Here is a 25,300-nt window from a genome sequence, read left to right on the forward strand (position 1 = left end):
AACACAGCATGCTGAAGCCTATAAATGCTGTATGGTGGTGTATCACTATTATCCTGTGTCCAAAAGATGTCAACTGCATGTAATGAGGCAGACAGGACAAACATATACTTTTTTATTCATATGTCTGTAGTTTTCAGATTTCAAAAAGCCCTCTGGATCTGACGAAGAGTTGTTTTAATAAATACATGCACCATCAATAAGTTATTAAAAAAATCAAATAAATGAGTGAGATGTGAATACACTGAATGTTAACATACCTTTCTACAAAGAGGACATATGTTTAGCTTGTCAGAACATCCAAAACATATGTTGTGTCCAGCTTCACACATACGTATATTCTCATACATGAAATCAAGGCATACTGGGCACTCCAGTTCCTTCATGACCTCATCCTCTGGGGACAAACTTGTCCCAGTTGTTTTGATATCTTCAACAGATAATGAAGACATGCTTGAAGCGATATTCTGTTGAAAAAAGAAGAGAATAATTAAAACCTGGTAAGGTCTGCTAATTTTACAATAGTTAGTGAAATGTGAAAATTCTAATCCATGGAATCTGGCACATTTACAAGTAGTACCTCACAAGATTAATGCAAAAAATAGGCTTTAAACACAGGGGAAAAACTGCTCTACATTACATTTGCAGCCCATTGCATCATAAGAAGGCAGCTGGGTTGGGTGTCAAAATACTGTGAATAAAACGAAACAAAAAATACCACTCTTCACCACAAGGCACACCAGTAATCAATCACATAGAGAAAACCTGAGATATCACACACCGATTTTAATAAGCAAATCTTTAACATAGTGCAGCTCTTCAGCAACTGTGAATTGTTCAGAAATTTAAAAAATCAGCCTTCAGTTGCAAGGTAAAATTTTATTAGTTTGCCTAGGTTTCGATGCCAATAATATCACTTGTGCTTAATGTTCCTGTTATTATAACTTGGCCAGACAGGAAGGGCCCTGTCTGTTAGGTTTAAAGAGCATCTGCCAACTAATAGCGGTGATGGAACATTGAGGATCTACATTTGCTGAACGTCTTGTCCAAATGGCCCATGCTCCCAAGCCTCTAAAAGATGCAGAACTTTTGCATAATGAAGTCAAAGGCTGTAAATTAGACACCCTTGAAGAATTGCAAATTTTTAAACATCTTATTATTGATAGGGAAAATTTACTTAATGATCAGCTGCAACTAAAAAACAGAAATTATTTCGAAGGCTTTCAACCTTTACTCCAGGAGTTGACCCACAGTCTGCTTCGAATGGCTGATGCTGTTTTCTATCGGGTTTGTCCCTTTATTACAGTGTGATTGAACAATGTGTCTATGTATTTTGTATTATACTGGTAATGACATCTAGTTGCTTAGGTGTTTCTTAATTTGCCTGTTTTATGTTCAAGATATTTCATGCTTCGCACGCTTGTGTTTCCCATACTAATTTATTAGTTACTGTAATGAGGCTTCGCCCTCTTGTTATAATATTTGAATGTAAATTTTCATGCCCTGACTTTGTAGTTAGTTCCCAGGTAAATTGTTTAATATACTGTACCAATAGGTAGGTTTGTCCATTAGTAGGACTGCTTCCCGTCACTATTGGTTTACAATTTACGTTTGCTCTAAGTAATTTTGAGACAGCTTGTCTCTAGCACTTGCGCATGTACTTGGCTGCTGGCCGAGCCTCGCCGCGGAACTGCTCGTGATGCCTAGTTTCCTTGTTGCTTACATGTGACTCTTATTCTTGGCTGGTGTCGCTCCGTCTAAATTTGTCTAAATGTTTTTAGTTTTGACAGACATAATCTTATAGCTATGTGTCTTTATTTTGTTTTAATTTTATTCTGTGACATGGCCAACATTTGGCCCTGAAAATAATTAAATTTTTGTAAATACCATGATTTTCTTTATTATGACATCATTAGACTGATGATATATTTCAATGTGTAACATACGTCCATATGGGTTAATTTATAGGTTCTGAAGAAGACACCTTTATTAGTATCGAAACCTAGGTAAACTAATAAAATTTTACCTTGCAACTGAAGGCTGATTTTTTCAATTTCTGATTCTAATAAGCTTTGTAAAGTTTTCATAATGCTCTACTTTACAAAATGTGAAGTCTACTTTCAAGTAAATAAGGGCACAACTCCAAATTTCATTGATTAATCAACATACTATGTTAGTCTCTGTATGTCCATCTTTTCAGAGATGGATGCAGGACTCAGCTGTTCAGTATAGGATGTCAAATCAAACACCCTTCAATTTCAGCAGATGATGGTTGAAATGATCACAGTATCAAGCAGAAGTCTACAGACACCAGTACTTGAATGCTGGCCCCAATTTTGACCAGAACCGAGGTTCGAATCTTCCTGCACGTCAGTTAGGGGGCCTGTAGATGGCATAGCAACTGCACGTCAGTTAGGGGGCCTGAAGATGGCATAGCAAATCACCGAAACTTGTAGCCAAATAAAGTAACAGTTTGGAATTTAGATGGTTGAAAGGTGGTTGATTTGAATCCTTTTCTACCTTAGTGGTGCCGCTGCTGTCCCTGGGCCATAATGGGCTAATCTCTGCAGGTAAACAAGTTCCCATTAAGGAAAGATTCCTACAGACTATGTAACAATAGGTTTATCATGAGCTGTTTGTTTTAACCATCCCTTTACTTCCTCCTACTTATATTTTCATATCACCCTTCCAACCCTTTCAGTTTTCCAGATCTGGAAAATGTATTGTAAATTTGATCTCATTTAGGGTTCCCTTTCCAGTCTTAGACAATTCATTTCAATAATTCTCAGCTTTTTTTTTCCCCCACCAGGTCTCGGGTGTGAATCAACTTCTAGGCAGATGTCAATATTTAAATCTGCAGTAATGCTCCAGTTCTTTTTAATTTTTTTCCATCTCTCTCAATACTAAAACTGATCTCAAACAGAAACATGACCATTTAGAAACACAAAACATACTTGAGAGGCTGAACACTTTGTTTGTGCAAATCCCCACTGTTTGTTGTAGGAAAAAAATCCAATGGCTCATTTGCTACAACGTGGCAATTTTGGGTCCACAATAAACACCAATCTACTGTAGAGTCTCATTCCACAGTCTAAATCAATGAGTAGTAACTATTTTTCAAAGAGAAATCTCAGTAAAAGCTACAGGATAGGCAACATCAAATTGAGGAAGATTTTCCAAATAACCACAGGCTGGAAATATACTGCTATGGCCATAAAATGATAATACCTACACAATGAGTGCACAGAAGGGTGTGCTTTTGAACTAACTAGGCACAGCTAGTACCTTATGCTAAAGAGAGCCATACTAATTAACGATTTCAGTTAAACAGTCAGAGCTGAGCAAGCTTTAAATTCTTGTCCATGATTGGGTACACTAACCGCAAGTTTGATGTGATGTTTACTGTCGAAAGCTAGACTATAAAATCAAGTATGCTAAAGATACTGAAATGTCACTGATCTGCTAAGATAATAAGCTGTACTACAGAAACAGCACTGCAGTAATACAGTCAACATGGTGCCATGAGGTGCCAATGTTATTAACAAAATGCAATGGCCACATATTTTAATTTTTGCTAATGTACTGGGAAAATGAACTTTTATAATATTAACAGCTAATCAATAAAAAAACAGAAAATAAATTTTAAACTTTTTTTTTCTCAAATCACAATTTTAAGAGCAAATGCTCAAAATTCCAACCTACAAGGTTGAAAACACTGAAAAAATAATTATAACTTTTCTCTCAAAATACCTGGCATGTCATAAATGATAGTCATAGTCTCGAACATGATCCATTACCAGACTAAGTTCTGTATGTTTGCTACTGACTGGCTGTTACAAACAACAGCTTCACAACAGTGTTTTTCTGACCTAAGGTTACTTGAAAAATTGTGCTTGATTCAATGTCCTCTACAATACTTTGACCTTATTATCAGACTGTTTTTCTCCGCCCTATAAGTTCACCTCATATAAACGAGGGCAATGAAATATGGCACTTACAAGCACTAACATAAGCGGCTATACTGAAGTTGCCTCCCCAACTGACAGTCCCCTCTTCATCACCAACACTATTGTATTCTGTGACAGAGGCATGGTTCCTGACACAGGCAGCCATGCCTCAGACAGTATCAATGCACCTGTAGGCACTGAAGGACTTCACTACATTGGGCACATAGAATCTGGACAACTTGTTCCCTACTGTCACCAGCAAAAGAGACTAAACTTTGTTGGTGGAGGATTATACAAATCCTGACAAGCCAATGGATGCCAGTATTCACCAGCAGACCGACTGATGGCAGCTCGGGTGTCCCCCATTACAATTCTGTCAAGTGATCTGGACAGTACCACCAGACACTGCTGCTCGTCTACTGGTGTGGAAGACAAAAAGGTCATTAGATATGGAGCACAAGCTAGGGTTTGAGGTGAAATTAAACCACAAACTCCTCAAAGGAATTACTCCACCACTAGCCTTAAGTCAGTGGATGACAACTTTTAAGGACATGCATTACACATTGCCAAAACTGGAAAATCTTGTATGGTACAAACAGTTCTATTTTAATATTTTATAGATTTTCAATAAAGGATAAGGTAAAATTCAACAGCTTTTTGTTTTATCAGTCATACCATTAGAAATTAGCTTAGCATGACACATTTATAACAATTTAGTGACAGAAACATATTTAATACAGGGTGATTCAAAAAGAATACCACAACTTTAAAAATGTGTATTTAATGAAAGAAACATAATATAACCTTCTGTCATACATAATTACAAAGAGTATTTAAAAAGTTTTCTTTTTCACTCAAAAACAAGTTCAGAGATGTTCAATATGGCCCCCTCCAGACACTCGAGCAATATCAACCCGATACTCCAACTCGTTCCACACTCTCTGTAGCATATCAGGCGTAACAGTTTGAATAGCTGCTGTTATTTCTCGTTTCAAATCATCAATGGTGGCTGGGAGAGGTGGCCGAAACACCATATCCTTAACATACCCCCATAAGAAAAAATCGCAGGGGGTAAGATCAGGGCTTCTTGGAGGCCAGTGATGAAGTGCTCTGTCGCGGGCTGCCTGGTGGCACAAACACCCATTCTCTGTAAACTGTTTATACCAACGTTTAATACACCACCTATCAGGAGGTTTAACACCATACTTCGTTCGAAATGCACGCTGAACAACTGTCGTCGATTCACTTCTGCCGTACTCAATAACACAAAAAGCTTTCTGTTGAGCGGTCGCCATCTTAGCATCAACTGACGCTGACGCCTAGTCAACAGCGCCTCAAGCGAACAAATGTACAACTAAATGAAACTTTATAGCTCCCTTAATTCGCTGACAGATAGTGCTTAGCTCTGCCTTTTGTCGTTGCAGAGTTTTAAATTCCTAAAGTTGTGGTATTCTTTTTGAATCACCCTGTATTTTTGAAGTGTAATTTCATTCAGAAAGAAAAAAATTGCAATCAGTATGCAGAGGCTTTTATACGTGTGCAGAAGAAGGAATTTACATGTGTAAGTATTACTGCTATAAAAAATAAAATAAATAAATAATAAAAAAACAAATGTGACATAAAGGATTTCCTGATGCTCTGCAATAAAAAGCTTTGCGATTGCATTTCTTTGAAAATATTATTCCAATCTGGCATTACTGAGCACAACATAGCCAAGTGAAGGTTATATATCTCAAACCTGAATGAAAATGCCGAAGAACAATACCTTGTTAAATTTCTATCCAAAAAGTGATGAATATGGGTTACTACGCCAAAAACCACTTGGGATGTTTTTGAACATAAAGCAGTATCAGTACACGAGATGAAAAAAAACACTGCCTGGAAATTGATGTCAGAGACGTACCTGAATCTTCTACACAAAGCACTGAAAACGTCGATGAAATTGACAAAACTTGAGCAATGTTCGCATATTAGCAGCCATGATATCTGAAATGAACTTAATATTTATCAAGAAACAATTCTAAACTATTTAGATAAGATTCTATAGTAACAGCTTGATCCCATATGATCCGATTGCAGACCAACATTCAATGTGCGAAAAAGTAGCTGACACAGAAAGAATTTTCACAATTTTCGAAGTTATATATATATATACATAAAAAACTGGTCAAGTGCAACATTGATGACTGAAGAAGGCGATTTTCAAAGTAAAATGAAAAAGTGAGGACTGGCCAAGAGAAGCACTGCTGCAAAAATGCACACACTGTCCTGATAAATAATGTTGTGGACAGAACCTGGTGCATCAGCTCATCACCCTATCTGCATGTTCTTAGAAGTGACACGAACAGGGCACTTATGGACATATATGCTGTTGACCAGGACAGGGGTGTAACATCTGAGGACATCAGTTTCATCTATAAAATGCCTCAGCCAATACTCTAGCAACAAGTTGTACCAGCCTCGGCCTTTCTCATAGTCACAGCATACAGGAGAAATGGGCCAGCAACCTTTTTTTTTTTTAATTTATTAAAACTAATATTTTTAATACCGTTGAAGTTCCATTGAGAAATAATCCTTATTTGCAGCAACTAGTTTCGAACGTACTATCCATATCAAACCATTGGCTTCATCTTAAGTATCGAAACACCAACAACCATTACATTAGCAAATACTCACAACTGACAATCATGAGTAACATGTACACATCATCAACCTCATATTACCAGTGGTTTTTGCCACACAGTATCCTTCAGCTACCAGGATACTGTGTGGCAGGAAGCACTGATAATACATTATAGCCGATTTGTACACGTGACTCTTGATTGATGAATGTGGCTATCTGAAAATGTACTGGCTGTATTATGTTTCAATACTTACAATGAAAGCAATGGTTTGATAATAGACATTGTGCCCAAAACTAGTCATTGTAAATAAAGGATATTTCTCATCACAGCTCTAACAGAATTACAAATAGTAGTTTTAATATTATTGCTTTACTCATCACTACCCTCTGTTGCTAATAACATGTTTAGGGATGGGTCCTCCCACAACCACCTTCACTTTACTTGGAAATTGGGTGTGGATTTCAACACATGAGATTGTGTATGTGCTCCTACTTTGGATGTGTGTCTGTACTTTCTTCAGGTCACAAATTAGATAGTATTAGTACCATGCCTATGCCGCAACATTACTTCTTAAGTTCTGAAGGTATAGTGCTATATTGGTTGGTTGGTTTAAAAGGGTGGGAAAGGGACCAAACTGCTTGGCCATCAGTCCCTTGCTCCTGTTAAAATAATTCCACAAGAGAAAGAATAAAACAAAACGAGACATACAGCACAATACCGAAACGACGGAAAAATCACAAGAATAACAGAAATGCAACAAACACTAAATAAACAAAAGAGGACAAGAAAACAGAGAGATGCAAGAAACAGGTAGAAGAGATTGAAACAAGAAAGCAGATTACCATGGCTGGCTGACCAGGAGAATAAAAAGGAGAAGCCAGCCACTTTACAACACATAAAACCTCCAGCCTAAAAGCACTAGGGTAGAGGATACAGAGGGACAAAGGACATGTACTAAAACTTTGATAGGATGATAAAACCCACCCTCACGTGTAAAACATAAAAACAAATCAGCCGATGAGGCGTAGTCAGCTAAAATTAATGGCAACGAGTCCAATAACCAAAGATTTCGTCTCAGGGCAACCAAAGTAGCACACCGACCATCAACCAGGCGCCGCACCGACACTGAGGTGGGTCTTCACAGCGCAGGAGATAGCCGTGGGTGACTCAAGTGTGGCCTTTGCAGAGCCGGCAGAGAACCACAGAGTCCCTGCCAAAGGCCCACGTGGAAGACTTCCACACTTTCATAGTCTCCTTAATGACACACCATTTATTGTGCGTACTGTTAAGCCATTTTGTCTCCGAAATCTGAAAAACTTTGTGGTGTAATAATGAATGCAGGTCAGTTACACGAATGCTGATCTCCATACATGGTTTCCATGTAATCTGTTTGGCCAGCCTGTTGACAAGTTCATTGCCTGGGATGCCGACGTGTCCTGGGGTCTAGACAAACACCACTGAATGACTGGATCGTTCCAGGGCGTAGATGGACTCCTGAATGGTTGCTACCAAAGGATGACGAGGGTAGCATTGGTTGATAGCTTTTAGGATGCTCAAGGAGCCAGTGCAGAGAAGAAATGACTTACCAGGGCATGAGCGAATGTGCTCAAGAGCATGAGATATAGCCACCAGCTCTGCAGTGAAAACACTGCAGCCATCTGGCAAGGAGTGCTGTTCAATATGTACACTGTGAAGACAGCAACCAGGTGTTGGTGCCTGAAAAAGGCTGTTTGGATGGTAGACTCAAGGGAAACTAGATTATCAGTGGTAGAGCAACGCTGGAGGAAACTGCCCTGACATGGAGTCAGTAGGCCTCGTGATTCCAGGAGCCAACACAGCTGCCGACTTACCATACGTTCTAGCAGCTTACAAATAATGTTGGTGAGGCTGATGGTCTGATAGCTAATCACATTAAGCGGGTTTCTATCAGGTTTGAGCAATGGAATGATGATGCTCTCCTGCCACTGTGAAGGAAAGACACCATTGCACCAGATCCAACTGAAGATGATGAGGAGATATTGCTTGCAGTCCAACGAGAGACATTTAATCACTGTGGATCCGATCTGGACAAGGAGCTGTGTAGGGGCAATGTGCAAGGGCGCTGATGAGCTCCCACTCAGTAAATGGAGCGTTATTGGGTTCACTGTGACATTAAATGAACGATAGGAGTTTCCATTTCATCTGCCGTTTGAGGATGCGAAAGGCTAGGGGGTAATTCTCCAATGCAGAGGCTCGAGCTTAGTGCTCAGCAAGTTGCTCAGCAATTGTGTTTGCATTGGTAGATAATACGCCATTGATGTAAATGCCAGGGACACCTGTTAGGGTCTGGTACCCAAAAATACGTGTAATTTTCATCTAGACCTGGGAAGGTGACATATGGCACCCAATGTACCTCTCCCAACACTCCTGTTTCCGTCTTTTTATAAGGTGGCGAACACAGGCACAGAGCCGCTTAAAAGCTATTAGGTGCTCCGGGGAAAGGTGCCGCTTATGTCAGTGTAGAGCTTGCCAATCTTCCTTAATTGCCTCAGCAATTTCCGGAAACCACCAAGGTACCGACTTTCGCCGGGGGCACCCTAAGTAACAAGGAATCTCGTTTTCGGCCACAGAATTGTCCTGGTGACTCGCTCAACCACAACATCGATGTTACCGTGTAGGGGAGATTCGATGGTGACAGCAGAGGTGAAAGCTTCCCAGTCCGCTTTTTTAAAAATCCATCTGGGTAGGAGTCTGCGGGCATGACGCCGGGGGATTGACAAGAAGGTGGGGAAGTGGTCACTCCCATACTAGTCATCGTGGTCACTCCAGTGGACAGATGGGAGATGTACTGAGCAGCAAAGTGATAAATCAATGGTCAATGAAACGTGTAGGGGCCCCAGTATTTAAGAGGCAGAGGTCAAGTTGAGACAGTAAATTTTCGACATATCTACCTCGGCCAGTAAGCACGGTGCCACCTCACAAGGGGTTATGAGCATTAAAATCTCCCAAAAGTAGGGAAGGTTGAGGGAGTTGATGAATCAGTTCGGCCAGTACATTTAGGGGTACTGCACCATCTGGAGGAAGATACACATTGCAGATGACTGTTTCCTGTGTCGTCCTTATCCTGACAGCCACAGCTTCAAGAGTAGTTTGAAGGGGCACAGTTTCACTACATACCGAGTTCAGGACACAGACACAAACTCCACCTGACACTCTATTATATTCTGTATGCTTCTTGTAATATCCCCTACAGCCACAGATGGCAGGGGTCCACATAGCCGGGAACCAGGTTTCCTGGAGGGCAATGCAGAAAGCAGGTTGGTTGGTTGGTTGGTTGGTTGGTTGGTTGGTTGGTTGGTTGGTTGGTTTGGGGTGTAAAGGGACCAAACTACAGGGCCATCAGTCCCATTTTCCTGATGCAAGCAAGGCTCAAGGTACAAAAACACCCAACACCATCACCCAAAAAGAAAACGAATGGAATGAACAAAAACGGGGAAAACATACACCACAAGGAAAAGTAGAAGAAGGTATTAAAACCATAGAGCATATGGTCCGGGCTGGCTGATCACAATAATAAAAGAGGATGAGCCATTCACTTTGCAACACGTAAAATGTCCACCCTAAAAAGACAAGGCAAGATGAACACATGTATGGAAAAGACAACCACCAAGACAAACAAAGAGTTAAAATGGAGGGAGGGTGGCAACCTCAGAGAGAAGTCTAAATGCCCACCCTTAAATGGTATGATAAAAATACCCCACACGAATAAAATGTAAAAACGAAATCTGCTGTTGAAGCACTGTCACCCAACACCGAAGATAGGGTAGTGGGAAGATTAAAAGTCCGCCACAGAGCAGCTAAAAGTGGGCAGTCCAGCAAGATGTGGACGACAGTCATATGTGAGCCACAGTGACACCAAGGTGGGTCCTCGTAATGGAGGAGATAGCCATGTGTTAGCCACGTATGGCCAATGCAGAGCCAGCAGAGAACCACAGAGCCCTGTGAGAGGCCCGCATGGAGGTCTTCCACAGATTCGTAGTCTCCTTAATGGCACACAGTATGTTGTGTGTACTGAGATTATGCCATTCCATCTCCCAAAGCTGAAACACCTTGTGGCATAATAATGATGTCAGGTCAAGTCACAGGGATGCCGATCTCCAGAAGCTATTTCCGTGTAGCCTGTTTGGCCAGCCTGTCGGCTAGTTTATTTCGTGGGAACTGACATGGTCTGGGGTCCACTCAAACACCATGGCTATTTCCGTGTAGCCTGTTTGGCCAGTCTGTCGGCTAGTTTATTTCGTGGGAACTGACATGGCCTGGGGTCCACTCAAACACCATGGAGCGACTGGACCATTCCATGGTATAGATCGACTCTTTCATGATTGCTGCCAAAGGATGATGGGGTTAGCACTGGTTGATAGCCTGTCAGCTGCTCAAGGGGTCAGTACAGAGAAGAAACGACTCGCCAGGGCACGAGTGGAGCAAGAGAAATGGCCACCAGCTCTGCAGTGAAAACACTGCAGCCATCTGACAAGGAGTGCTATTCAATATGTCCTCCATGAACATACGCGAAGCCAATGTGACCATCAGCCATTGACCTGTCAATATAAACCACTTCATGGTCCTGGTACATGTCAAGAATTGAGAGGAAGTGACAGGAGAGAGCTGCAGGGTTAAATTGATCCTTAGGACCATGTGAAAGGTCCAGGCGAAGCTTCGGCCTATGTGTACACCATGGATGTGTATGTGAATGGACCTCGAGTATAGGTGGTAAAGGCAAGGACTCCACTTCAGACAGAAGAGATCGGACGTGAACCACAATATTAAGCCCAGACCTGGGCTACTTATGCGGGAGATGAACTGCTGGGGATGGGAAAAGGAGATGGTAATTTGGATGATCACAAAAACTATGAATGTGTGCAACGTAACTGGCGAGCAGTTGTGCACACCTAACCTTCAATGGAGGGACTCCGGCCTCCACCAGGATGCCGGTCACCAGACTCATCCTAAAAGGTCCTGTTGCCAGTTGAACGCCACAGTGGTGCACTGGGTCGAGTAAACACAACGCTGAGGGTGCCGTCGAACCATAAACCAAACACCCATAGCCAAGGCAGGATTGAACAAGGGCTCTGTAGAGCTGCAGCAAAGTAGAGCAATCTGCACCCCAGTTACTGTTGCTCAGGCAGCAGAGGGCATTGAGGCACTTCAATTGACAAAGATGAGGAAGCCAGGTAGTTTGGCATCAAAAAACCAGTCCTACGAATTGATATGTCTCCACTACAGTGAGTGGAGCATCATTAAGATAAAGTTCTGGTTCCGGATGAACAGTACGACACCGACAGAAGTGCATGACACACGACTTCGCGGCTGAAAACTGGAAGCCGTGGGATGGAGCCCATGACTGCACCCTGTGGTTGGCTCCCTGTAGGTGCTGCTCAGCAACACCAGTACTGGAGAAGCAGTACGAAATGCAGAATTCGTCTGCATACAGAGAAGGTGAGACTGACAGCCCAACAGATGCTGCTAGACTGGCCACTAAAACTAGAGATACACTCAATACAGAGGGCTGGATATGGGGGGAACTATGTGAGGCACCAACTAGGACACTGAAAGTACGGAGCAACAGGTAATTTTGGATAAAAATCAGGGGCAGGCCACAGAGACCCTATTCATATAATGTGCAAAGGATATGATGTCGCCAGATCATGTCGTAACTTTTTGTAAATCAGAAAAGATGGCAAACAAGTGTTGGCATCTAGAAAAGGCTGTTCAGATGGCAAACTCGAACGTTCTAACAGCTTACAAAGAACATTGGTGAGGCTGATGGGCCGATAGCTATCCACATCAAGTGGGTTTTTACCGTGTTCGAGCACTGGAATGGTGATGCTCTCCCGTCATTGCGATGGAAAGACACTAACTATCACACCAGATCCGGTTAAAGATGACAAGGACATGTTGCTTGTTGTCGGACGAGAGATGTTTGACCATTTGACTGTGGATCTGATCTGGCCCAGGAGCTGTGTCAGGACAGTGTACAAGGATGCTGAGGAGCTCCCACTCTGTAAGTGGAGCATTATATGGTTCACTGTGACGTTCAGTGAACAAGAGGTCTTTCCTTTCCAACTGCCGTTTGAGGATGTGAAATGCTGAGGGAACATTCTCTGATGCCGAGGCTAGAATACAGTGCTGAGCAAAGTGCTCGGCAATTGCGTTTGCGTCGGTAGATAACACGCCATTGATGTTAATGCCAGTAACACCTGTCGGGGTCTGGTACCCACAAACACATCTGATCTTCGTCCAGACTTGGCAAGGTGACATACGGCACCCAATGGTCGAGACGTACCTCTCCCAACACGCCTGTTTCCATCTTTTTATAAGCTGGAGAACGCAGGCACGGAGCCGTTTAAAAGCTATTAGGTGCTCTAGGGAAGGGAGCTGCTAATGTCACTGTAGAGATCAATCACATCGATGGTACCACGTGGGGAACATTCTATGGTGACAACAGAGGTGAAAGCTTCCCAGTCTGCCTTGTTTAAAGGTTCAAAGCCCACCTTGGTAGACGTCCGGGGGAATGTCACTGGGGGAGTGACAGGAAGATGGGAAAGAGGTCACTACCACACAAGTCATCGTGGGCTCTCCAGTGGACAGATGGGAAAAGTTCTGGGCTGTAGAGGGATTATTCAATCGCCAAGTAAATGCCATGAGCTACACTGAAATGTGTGGGGGCCCCAGTATTTAAGAGACAGAGGTCGAGTTGAGACAGGAAAGTGTCGACATATTACCTCGGCCAGTAGGCACAGTGCCACGCCACAAGGGTTATGGGCGTTAAAATCTCACAAAAGTAGGAAACGTTTAGGGAGTTGAACCAGAGCAGCCAATGCGTTCAGGGGTACTGCACCATCTGGAGGAAGATATTTGTTGCAGACAGTTGTTTCCTGTGTTATCCTTATCCTGACACCCACAGCTTCAACACGGGTTTGGAGAGGGCACACGTTCACTGCATACTGAGTTCAGGACATAAGACACTAACTCCACCCGACACTCTATTATACACTCCTGGAAATTGAAATAAGAACACAGTGAATTCATTGTCCCAGGAAGGGGAAACTTTATTGACACATTCCTGGGGTCAGATACATCACATGATCACACTGACAGAACCACAGGCACATAGACACAGGCAACAGAGCATGCACAATGTCGGCACTAGTACAGTGTATATCCACCTTTCGCAGCAATGCAGGCTGCTATTCTCCCATGGAGACGATCGTAGAGATGCTGGATGTAGTCCTGTGGAACGGCTTGCCATGCCATTTCCACCTGGCGCCTCAGTTGGACCAGCGTTCGTGCTGGACGTGCCGACCGCGTGAGACAACGCTTCATCCAGTCCCAAACATGCTCAATGGGGGACAGATCCGGAGATCTTGCTGGCCAGGGTAGTTGACTTACACCTTCTAGAGCACGTTGGGTGGCACGGGATACATGCGGACGTGCATTGTCCTGTTGGAACAGCAAGTTACCTTGCCGGTCTAGGAATGGTAGAACGATGGGTTCGATGACGGTTTGGATGTACTGTGCACTATTCAGTGTCCCCTCGACGATCACCAGTGGTGTACGGCCAGTGTAGGAGATCGCTCCCCACACCATGATGCCGGGTGTTGGCCTGTGTGCCTCGGTCGTATGCAGTCCTGATTGTGGCGCTCACCTGCACGGCGTCAAACACGCATACGACCATCATTGGCACCAAGGCAGAAGCGACTCTCATCGCTGAAGACGACACGTCTCCATTCGTCCCTCCATTCACGCCTGTCGCGACACCACTGGAGGCGGGCTGCACGATGTTGGGGCGTGAGCGGAAGACGGCCTAACGGTGTGCGGGACCGTAGCCCAGCTTCATGGAGACGGTTGCGAATGGTCCTCGCCGATACCCCAGGAGCAACAGTGTCCCTAATTTGCTGGGAAGTGGCGGTGCGGTCCCCTACGGCACTGCGTAGGATCCTACGGTCTTGGCGTGCATCCGTGCGTCGCTGCGGTCCGGTCCCAGGTCGACGGGCACGTGCACCTTCCGCCGACCACTGGCGACAACATCGATGTACTGTGGAGACCTCACGCCCCACGTGTTGAGCAATTCGGCGGTACGTCCACCCGGCCTCCCGCATGCCCACTATACGCCCTCGCTCAAAGTCCGTCAACTGCACATACGGTTCACGTCCACGCTGTCGCGGCATGCTACCAGTGTTAAAGACTGCGATGGAGCTCCGTATGCCACGGCAAACTGGCTGACACTGACGGCGGCGGTGCACAAATGCTGCGCAGCTAGCGCCATTCGACGGCCAACACCGCGGTTCTTGGTGTGTCCGCTGTGCCGTGCGTGTGATCATTGCTTGTACAACCCTCTCGCAGTGTCCGGAGCAAGTATGGTGGGTCTGACACACGGTGTCAATGTGTTCTTTTTTCCATTTCCAGGAGTGTAGTTGCTACGGTTCTTGAAATATCCCGTATAGCCACAAAGGGCAAGGGTCTGCACTGCCGGGAACCAGGACTCCTGGAGGGCAATGCAGAAAGCAGGTGTAAAGCTTAACAGTTGCCGTAGCTCAGCCCAGTGGTGGAAAAAACAACAGCAATTCCACTGGAGGATGACGTTATTGTGAGGCTGGTAAGGCATGAAGCATGCAAGGAGGCAGGTTACACAACAGGGTCACCTGCTGCCACCGATTGAGTATTTGTATCCATTCCTATGGTGGATGAGGCATCAGTGAGATCCAGGTCCTCAGGGACGCTCAGATCTCCACCTCATCTGCAGGTGCAGGTGTAGAACTGGTAGGGAGTGTCGTGCTGGGGCCACTGGAGGGTCCTTTTTCTCAGCAGACTTCTTTCTTTGCTTGCCCTCTTGCTTCTCTTTAGGGGCTTGCTGGGAGGACTTCTCCGAAGTAGCTTCAGGCATGCAGGAAGACGGTGAAGCTCTTCATCCAGCAGCTTCTGGCTCCTTTAGCCACTGGCGAGTGTCTGCTGTGGCATTAATGGAGACCTTGAGAGAGAGGATCCCAAGGGCCCCCTTCTGCATGAGAGGAGCCCGAGGAGGCTGTTGCTTCTGTGGCTGAGGGGGGGAGGGGGGGGGGGACCGATGTCCCCGCATTTGGGGGGGCCATTGCTCCTGAAGTATGTACTTTGGGAGCCATGGAAGGAGATTTGCCCCCTACCACAAGGGGGCAGATGTATTCCGGAGGGCCCACTGTTCATGGCACAGTGTGTGGTACAACTGGTACTTGTGATGGTGATGGTAAAGTAGCTGCAGCATATATGGACACCAACCGAACGGGGTATAATCATCCAAATTTACGTTCAGCCTCTTGGTAGGTCAACCACTCCAGGGTCTTGTACTCCATGATTTTACAATCCTTTTAGAGTACTGTGCAGTCTGGCGAGCAGGGGGAGTGTTGCTATCCGCAGTTGATAGAAGTTAGAGGAGGCGCACAGGGAATACCTGGATGCAGTGGATGTCTGCAGTCTCGACATGTGGCATTGGAAGTGCAGCAGGAAGACATGTGCCCAAATTTCCAGCACTTGAAGCACCACACAGGGGGGAAGGACGTATGGTTTAACGTCACAGCGGTAAACCATCACCTTGACCTTTTCAGGCAATGAATCATCCTCAAAGGCAAAGATGAAGGCACCAGTAGCAACCCTGTTGTCTTTGAGTCCCCTGTAAACACACCAGATGACATGAACACCCCGCTCGGAGCTCGTCGTCAGACTGCAAGAGCAGGTTGTGATGGAAAATAATCCCCTGGACCATGTTGAGGCTTTTACGGGGAGTGACAAAAACAGGAACATCACCCAGCTGGTCACAAGCGAGTAACACCTGGGACTGGGCTGGAGATGCTGTCTGATTCAAGACTGCACCACTTCTCACCTTGGACAGTGCTGTCACTTCCCCATACTTACCCTCAAGATGTTTAATGAAAAACTGAGGCTTCATAATGGTTCTAATGGCACTGAGCACTGTGAGACTTAACATCTGAGGTCATCAGTCCCCTAGAACTTAGAACTACTTAAACCTAACTAACCTAAGGACATCACACACATCCATGCCCGAGGCAGGATTTGAACCTGTGACCATATCAGTCGCGTGGTTCCAGACTGAAGCGCCTAGAACCGCTCGGCCACCACGGCCGGTGAGGCTTCATAGGTAGAAAGGAGTCCCCACCAGTTCTGCTACAGACAAAAAACCGAGGCGAATGTGGCTCTCTCCGTTCTGTAGCCCTACGTTCCTCCCATGGTGTAGCGAGGGAGGGAAATGATCTAGGGTCATGTCAGCATTGTATTCGATCTTGCCCTTCTTAGAGACTGCTGGTGCCATACTGTCACTAGCAAGAGATGACTCAGTTCACTTCATTGCGGGTCATCCACCCTGATGACACCCACTCTGAACAGGGGCTCTCCCCAAGGGTGCTACCCAGCCACAGCAAAGGCCACCTGGCATGATGGCCGTTGCCAGGAGTCTTGATGCCCCAGGAAGACAGGCATCTACTCATTGGCATACTTGGGGAGTTTACAGCTCAGGCATCAGCAGTGCAATGCCTGTGTTGTCAGGGGGCTACCACCAAATGGGTAAATGACAGCCCCACTACAATGGACTGGCTACCATGCTGGATATTGGGCACAGAGAAATCCAATACTGCCATGGGGGCGAAAGAGGACAAGAGACAACAGAAGAAGATGACATACCCCGGGAAGTGTCCTCGCCCAAATAGTTGATTGCAGGTGAGGATTCAAAGCCATGACAAGAGGTTCAGGAGACTGAATCTAAGGGCACTATGGGTAACTCATGCACCACATAAGGCATCCTTCCCATATGGCCCGCACTTCTGTAGAATTTGGAAAGTGGCAAGTTGAACCATAAAATGGGACCTGAACTTATAGGGCCAAATAGTTAGAGACTCCTTTGTCACCTCTTACAACAGGCATGGATACCTCGGGCCTATTCTAACCTCTGGACCCACAGGGGGACAGAAAGTAGGTGTAAAGCTTAACAGTTGTTGTAGCTCAGCCAGGTGGTGGAAAAACCCGTTGCAGTTCCACTGGAGGATGACATTATTGTGAGGCTGAAAAGGCATGAAGCACACAAAGAGGCATGTCACGCCTCAGGGTCACCTGCTGCCACCGACTAAGTATTTGTATCCATTCCTATTGCAGATGAGACATCAGTGAGATCCAGGCCCACAGGAGATGCTCAGATCTCCACCTCATCCTCAGATGCAGTAGTGGTAGGGAGTGGCAGTGTTGGGGCCACTGGAAGACCTTGTTTCCTACCAGTCTCCTTCTTGGTTTGCTTGCCCTCTTGCTTCTCTTTAGGGAATTGCTGGGAGGACTGCTCTGAAGTAGCTTCAGGCATGGAGGAAGACTGTGGAGTTCTTCGTCCAGCAGCTCTTGGCTCTTTTAGCCACTGGCGTGTGTCCGCTGTGGCATTAGTAGAGACCTTGGAAGAAAGTGTCCCAAGGGACCCCTTCCGCATGAGGAACGGAGGACACTGTTACTTTTCCGGCTGGGGAGAGGGAACTGATGTCCCCATGTCCCCTGCATTTGGGGGGGGGGGGGCATTGCTCCCAAAGTAGGTGCTTTGGGGGCAGTGGAAGGAGATTTCCTCCTACCAACAAGGGGGCGAATGTATTCTGGCAGCCCAGAGGGCCCACTGTTCATGGCACAGAGTGGGGAACTACTGGCACTTGTGATGGCGATGTGGAAGTAGCTGCAGATCGTATGTGGACGTGAACTGAATGGGGTGTAATCATTCAAATTTACATCTAGCCTCTTGGTAAGTCAACTGGTCCAGGGTCTTGTACTCCATGATTTCCCACTCCTTTTGGAGTACTGTGTAGTCTGGTGAGCAGGGGGAGTGCTGCTCTCCACAGTTGATACGAGTTGGAGGTGGTGCACATGAAGTATCTGGGTGCAGTGGACGTCTGCAGTCTCGACATGTGGCGTTGGAAGTGCAGTGGGAAGATGTGCCCAAATTTCCAGCACCACATAGGGGAAGAGATGTATGGTTTAATGTCATAGCAGTAAACCATCACCTTGACTTTTCAGGCAATGAATCACCCTCAAAGGCAAAGATGAAGACACCAATAGCAACCCTGTTGTCTTTGAGTCCCCTGTAAACGCACCAGATGAAGTGAACACCCTGCCATTCTTGATTGGCCGTGAGCTTGTCATCAGACTGCAAGACAAGGTCACAATGAAAAATAATCCCCTGGACCATGTTGAGGCTTTTATGGGGAGTGACAGAAACAAGAATATGACCCAACTGGTCACAGGCGAGTAAAGACCAGGACTGGGCTGGGGATGCTGCCTGAATCAAGACTGCACCGTTTCTGACCTTGGACAGCACTGTCACTTCCCCAAACTTATCCTCAAGATGTTCAATGAAACACTGAGGATTCATAGATAGAAAGGAGACCCCATCCATTCTGTTACAGGCCAAATACAGAGGTGAATATGGCTCTCTTCTTTCTGTAGCCCTACGTGCCTCCCCATCTTGCCTTTTTTAGAGATTGCTGGCGCCGTCCGGTCACCAGAGAGAGATGACTTGATCCACTTCATTGCAGGTCATCTGCCCTGATGCCACCCACTACGATCAGGGGCTCTCCCCATGGCCACCACCCAGCCATGGCAAAGGCCACCTGGCATGATGGTTCATCATTTATTGATCACTGTCTCAACATACAAACATTACAAAATGGCTGGACAGTGTCTTGTTGACATAACAGAAAATCCACTTAGGCAGCTTTCTTTGAAGGGATGTCCCATTATATAAACTAATCTGCACTAGAAAGCTGTCATATGACTGCAGATCTTTAGCTGCTTAACATCAGCAAGGAGATCACATAAGGTAACAGTGAGGAATCAGGTAACACCGGTGTGCTGAACTACATGCCATACTCTCTGTGTAGAATATATAGTATTTCCTCATACAGCAGATTTCAAATTAGTTTATATGCATGGAACTGGCCAGATGTGCATGAATGTATCCAAGGAGCAGAAAAGAGGTAATGAATTGACTGACTGGATTTCTTTAGTCTCTTGCATAACAGTTTTAAGTGGTGGTTAAGTAAAATTAGTATCCCTTTACTTGCTTAAGCAGCACTGCAAATGCCCTCTTGGTGGAGGACAAAACCTCTCAGCACATAATCGTCAATAACTGGAAAAGGTCTGTCTTGTCAGCAAATGCAGAAATGTCTTCTCTGCGCCAAGAGCTTGTTTTTCCATATGAGTTCTAAACCAGTTTAGGATCAACTGTAATCTAAAACTGTGTTAATGGTGATTTATTTATTGTCTTGTTATGGTAGAGGAGTGGCAATGGCCTTGCTGCAGCGGATACACCGGTTCTCGTCAGAACACCGAAGTTAAGTGCTCTCAGGTGTGGCCGGCACTTGGATGGGTGACCATCCGGGCCACTATACGCTGTTGTCATTTTTCGGGGTGCACTCAGCCTCATGATGCCAATTGAGGAGCTACTTGACCGAATAGTATCAGCTGTGGTCAAAGAAAACCATCATACCGACCGGGAGACGGTGTGCTGACCACATGCCCCTCCTATCCGCATCCTCAGCTGAGGATGACATGGCGGTCGGGTGGTCCCGATGGGCCACTTGTGGCCTGAAGACGGAGTGCTGCTGCTATGGTAGAGGACCTCCAACAACTGGGGAAGCTACTGAAGACAAAATTCAAAAAATTGTCAAACCAAGGGAGGAGCATTGTTGGGCTGTAAGCTCAGATAGTACAAAGATTGGGAAGGAAATCAGCCACATCCTAGTTGAAAGAAATAATGCTGGCACTTGCCATGAGCTATTTCTGGAAATCCCGGAAAACTTAAATATGCATGGAAGCAGTTTTCAGTTATTACTTTGTCACTGGCTTTCCCTGTCAGTGGGGACAGATATTAAAATCTAATTGGTAAGATATTGACTATGGCAACGTATTTTCTTGAAAAATTATGACATGAAGTGGGTGTGTTACTACTGTACTCATAGGCAAGTAATGTGTGAGCACCAGGCTTAATAGAAGTGACATTCCTAAAGGTGCACTTATGTGCATATACTAATTCAGGCATCGGCTTCTTCCTTTTTTTTTTTTTTTTTTTTTTTTTTTAGATAAATCCATTACCGGAGCTGTTATCTTCAGTGATGATTCATGCAGAAACACAATGGGAAATATAAATCATGATGGTCAGCTGCAATGTGAACCTGGTTCTTCCCAAACATGGGTCTAGTGCCTAAATCTTTTTACCGTCTCATGAGGAGCTGAGGGATAACATGAAGACATGCATGTGGCATTGGTGCAAGTTTACAGGCATGTGATCAGTTTCCTGCACATACTGGAGGGAGTGCAAGGGACATAGCAGCATGTTCATGGTCCAGGAGTCAATAGCGTGCAGTGTAAATCAAAGAACACTGTGCAACAGGTACCAACCAAATGAGGCAGTACAGTTTTAGATACTGACTTTATATTCAGGAGGGTGGACTTTGCTCTGTCCGGTCATCTTGGTTTAGGTTTCTCTAAATGATTTAAGGCAAACGGAGGGATAGTTCCTTCAGCAAAGCCTAAGCTGATCACTTGGCCTATCTATATAAAAACATATTTACATATTCTGTGTGCGTGTGTATTTTGAGCTATTTATTTTCACTGTATTACAATGAAAAATAATTTATCATTATGAGATGATCCCTGGATGAACACATAAATCAAATCAAATGTATTTCTTTGGTCTCAGCATAACATACCTTAAAGCTACAAAATGTCCTCTTGTTCGGGACAAATAAAAAGTTCTTACCGTACACCAATTTACCACAACAGATAATCTTAGCATATTTTGAACTGCTAAATTGTGAGTGTGCATCACTTTCCACAAGTTGCTTGTCTTGTTCATGAAAACAAGACATTGCACAATTCTAATATTTAAAACATTACAAAGGATTGTAACAGCAGGGGTGTGCTGTCAGATGAGTAAAATCAACTTTCATATGTCCTGGCAGAATGAGTGATTTGAAAGTAAGTACAAGAAAAGCTGCCTGTTTCTTTCCCCATCTACTCCTATAATCCAGTTCAAATTACCAGTATTTTTTTTTTTTTTTTTGACAATATTCGACATGTTGCATACATTACTCTACCCATGAATCATTTTTGCAAATCCTTTGCATATGACAATACTGTTTACAACATTTAGAGTGTTGAGACTTCTGGACAGTAATTAGATGTTACACCAGTCTATCACATTTTGAAAGAATATTCCATGGATGCAAGTTGCAGTCTATGGAAGGAGCTCTGGTTTTCTGTCTTAGACTAATAAAAGTAAAATGTGTCAGATAGTTTCACAGTCATTCCACCCCCTTTTATAATACACACAATCAAATCAATTAAGCCAAAAGCCTCAGTCTATGAAATGCACAACATTCCACTGTCTTGAATAGTCTCCCCAACTGTTTCACAATTCTTTGGTGTCACATGTACTGCAACTGAACATCCCTTTACTATACAACTGAACATCCTTTTCCTATAAAGTACAGTACAGTGAAAGGCACAGCTCAGTACTTATGGCATATTTTCCATACAACTTCAGATTTCCTGGCTGCTTTATGGGTTTGATTAATTTATTTCATTATTCTCATGGATCTTTCAGCTTGACACATCTTGAACCAGTCCTGAAAGACTGTTCAAATGGCCTAATTGGTGAAGGTGAATGTTTGCAATCAGCATGAAATCTTTGTGTGAATCCCCATTTTGAAATAATTTTCAGTCATTGTTACAAATGAATGTTTCACCTGGACAAGAATTCATATGAAGAGCATGTAACTCATTTTTTCTTCAGGGAATTTTACAGAGATTTGCACTCATCTTTGAGATCTGAATGACTGAGCCATGATTCCCACTGCCAAAACACACACAGTATTTAACTGTCATACTCAACAGTTGTTATTAAAGCATGCCCCCTAGATTACAGTGTTAGAGGATTGGTGGCACTGACCAGCCCTAAGTTGACAAAGTCTGAACTTAGGCATGAGTCTCTGATGTGCTTGCTATTTGGCAAAAGCAGTTTATTAAATTCTACAGGTGTGGATAGCGTCACTCCTCAGAAACTTTGGCAAATACTCACCATATCCTTTTCTCAAACAACCAACCAGTGATGAATGTATTGTGACTATAACACAATACTTCACTAGCCATGTTCAAAATGCATGCATCAATGATTACTGATACAGGAAGGTAGCCAAAACACAAGCAGCAACTTGTAATCTGCATGTTATTGGCACACCTGCCCACCTACTGGAGAAAAACTGCGACTGTCAAAATGTTTTCATATTGATCTGATCACACAGTCTCTTTTGTTACTATGTTCCTCTCTACTGTCTTTGCTAAATTTTTCTTCCTTATTTCTGTTCTGTATTTCACTTTTTGTGTCATCAACTTTAAGTTGCTAATATTACTTATTTCTATGTCAATCAGTACTGCAGTTTGATTTTTCAATGCTGTTATTAAATAAAGCAGAGCATTATATACATTAAAAGACGTAAGTATAGTTGAGAAAAAAGTGGTGGTGTTCTGCGAGAAAAGCTGAAACAGACAGAGAGAATTATGCACGACACTTCTCAATTTGTTATACTACACACCTACCTTGCCACAATGATATTCAATTATTTCATTATTATTTTTCTAATTTATCATTGAATCCCTGTACAATTCCTTATATTCCCATATAATCCTGGATACCTCTTTCTTGGTATGAATAATGAAAATAACCATGAACAGTTAAGGCATCAAGACCACAAACATGATTGTGAAACAAAACTAAAGTTGGACTGGACGAACCTGATGTATGACAAAGCTCATAACATACACACAATATTTCTAAAATCTGGCCGTTTTGCAGCACAACTTTCCTAAATTTACCTCATCATTTCATTTATTTATTCTAAAATATGTTAAACAAGGAGCAAATATTAGCCTTCATTTTGTATTTACATTAACTGTCTTTGCCAACTCACAACCAAACTGCAATCTTACAATCCAACCAAGACCTTGAACAGTACAGATAAATGTACCACAACATAGATAATGAAGGGTGTTGGGGACATTATCACAAACCAGTGACAACATGCAAATTTTCATCTCCATAACGTTTGCACTTTTCACTTTTTATAATGGTTTAGATATCATTTCTTTGATGGTGGTGCCCTTAGTGGTAATCGAAACGGCACCATAATTACACTGAATCAAGGAACTTCTGCCCATATACAATTACAACATCACTATGCCCTAAACATTACCGATTGTCATCTATGTGATAAGAACAAACAAAAGAGAGTACCTGAATTGTTTAGCAAAAATGCTATGGGTATATTTAGTAGACCATTACTTTAGTAGCAGAATTCTGAAAGCATAGGAAATACATGGGACTTCATGCAATAGTGTGCAATATGTGTTAACGCAAATAATACACTCTCAATTATGGAAAAGACAAAAATCATTTATTTACTTCAATTTTACTATTAAATTTTCGGCACTTTATATGTGTGACTCGACGTTGCACTAAATGTGTGTGAGTAACTAATAAATAAAGGATGCAGCTTCTTCTGTATCACAACATAAAAAATTATGGATCGGAATCCAAATCGTGGAAACTAAAGTCCACCATAATCCATCACAATTAACGGCAACTATTATAAACTTAAACGGCTTCTAGATACTGCATCTGTGTTGTCTGAGTGGGACTCATTGCATGTCCGGTTATCAAAAATGTCACAGATAGGTGTCAGCAACATACGTTATATCGCTACGACTAAATATCATACCGAATATTTCCAGCTTAGCACCGAGCCCTCATACCAAGAACCGATTCAAGTAGTCGGAATTGCGACTATCAGGCTGTCTCCTGAAAGCAGATGAACACACTGAATGGTTCTACGAAACACAAACATAAATGTTATAAATTTGTTTCCGCGTAACAATACCATAAGTTTCGTATTTACTATTTACCAAGCTACTCCCACCTATTAAATGACGTAGTGGCTTCGCGCTCTTATCTTTCGGAAACCGATTCGCATACTTCAATCTTTGAAGTATCATCAGAGCATTGTGCCCTTCGTTTCTTCTGTTACCCTCAAGAATTTCTTTTATGAGAGCACTGATGTATATTTCATTTCAACAATTACAAATACCCTTGACAACAAATTAAGTTGTCACGTCCCGGCTTTCGCAGTTTGACCAATGCATACATCGAACACCACCTACTTCCAAAATACGTGTCGAAATTTATTACCACAACAGCACAGTCACTTAGTCAGATTCGAAGCACTGACAAATTCGAGAAGTTATTGGCCAAGTGTGAAAAATTAAAAACTTAGTTGGGGATGGTGTTAAGCTGGGTTCACACACGCAAGTAATGTGGCGCCACAACTTTTGGCTTTCCACAGTGTTCATTGTGAGCTGCCTTTCATACAGGACACCACATATTCTGTATATTTGCGCAGCTTTCAATATGGTGTCTATTGAAATCATATGGATGGGAATGAATATTCTAGTGCCGGTTATGACATTAGAGCTGTGACAAATGTTAAATACAAGGAAAAATAGATTTCGCACACGGATAAATCAGGGGTCACAAACACATTTAAAACAGCTGCCACATCACTCTCAGGAGCTTTTTCCCACATATAATCGACAATTAATACGATGCTTGGTCTCACAAATCACGAAGGT

The 25,300-nt window shown here is 43.6% G+C and overlaps 1 protein-coding gene across 2 annotated transcripts in view; it reads right to left on the reverse strand.

The window, feature by feature from the left end:
* Nucleotides 1-24,985, reverse strand: part of LOC126175046 (E3 ubiquitin-protein ligase sina-like) — a 38,560-nt gene extending 13,575 nt beyond the window's left edge. Inside the window, exons 1-3 of one of the 2 annotated variants that reach the window (XM_049921566.1) lie at nucleotides 24,592-24,985; nucleotides 24,394-24,473; nucleotides 258-464 (exon numbers count right to left, since the gene is read on the reverse strand). In XM_049921566.1, coding sequence (XP_049777523.1) covers nucleotides 258-449 — 192 coding nt within the window. In that variant the 5' untranslated portion in view covers nucleotides 450-464; nucleotides 24,394-24,473; nucleotides 24,592-24,985. Of the gene's footprint in view, nucleotides 1-257; nucleotides 465-24,393; nucleotides 24,474-24,577 lie in introns of both variants that reach the window. The other variant, XM_049921558.1, reaches the window with a different exon arrangement.
* Between the last annotated feature and the right edge of the window lie 315 nt (nucleotides 24,986-25,300).

Source organism: Schistocerca cancellata, chromosome 1, assembly GCF_023864275.1.
Source record: "Schistocerca cancellata isolate TAMUIC-IGC-003103 chromosome 1, iqSchCanc2.1, whole genome shotgun sequence".
NCBI lineage: Eukaryota > Metazoa > Arthropoda > Insecta > Orthoptera > Acrididae > Schistocerca > Schistocerca cancellata.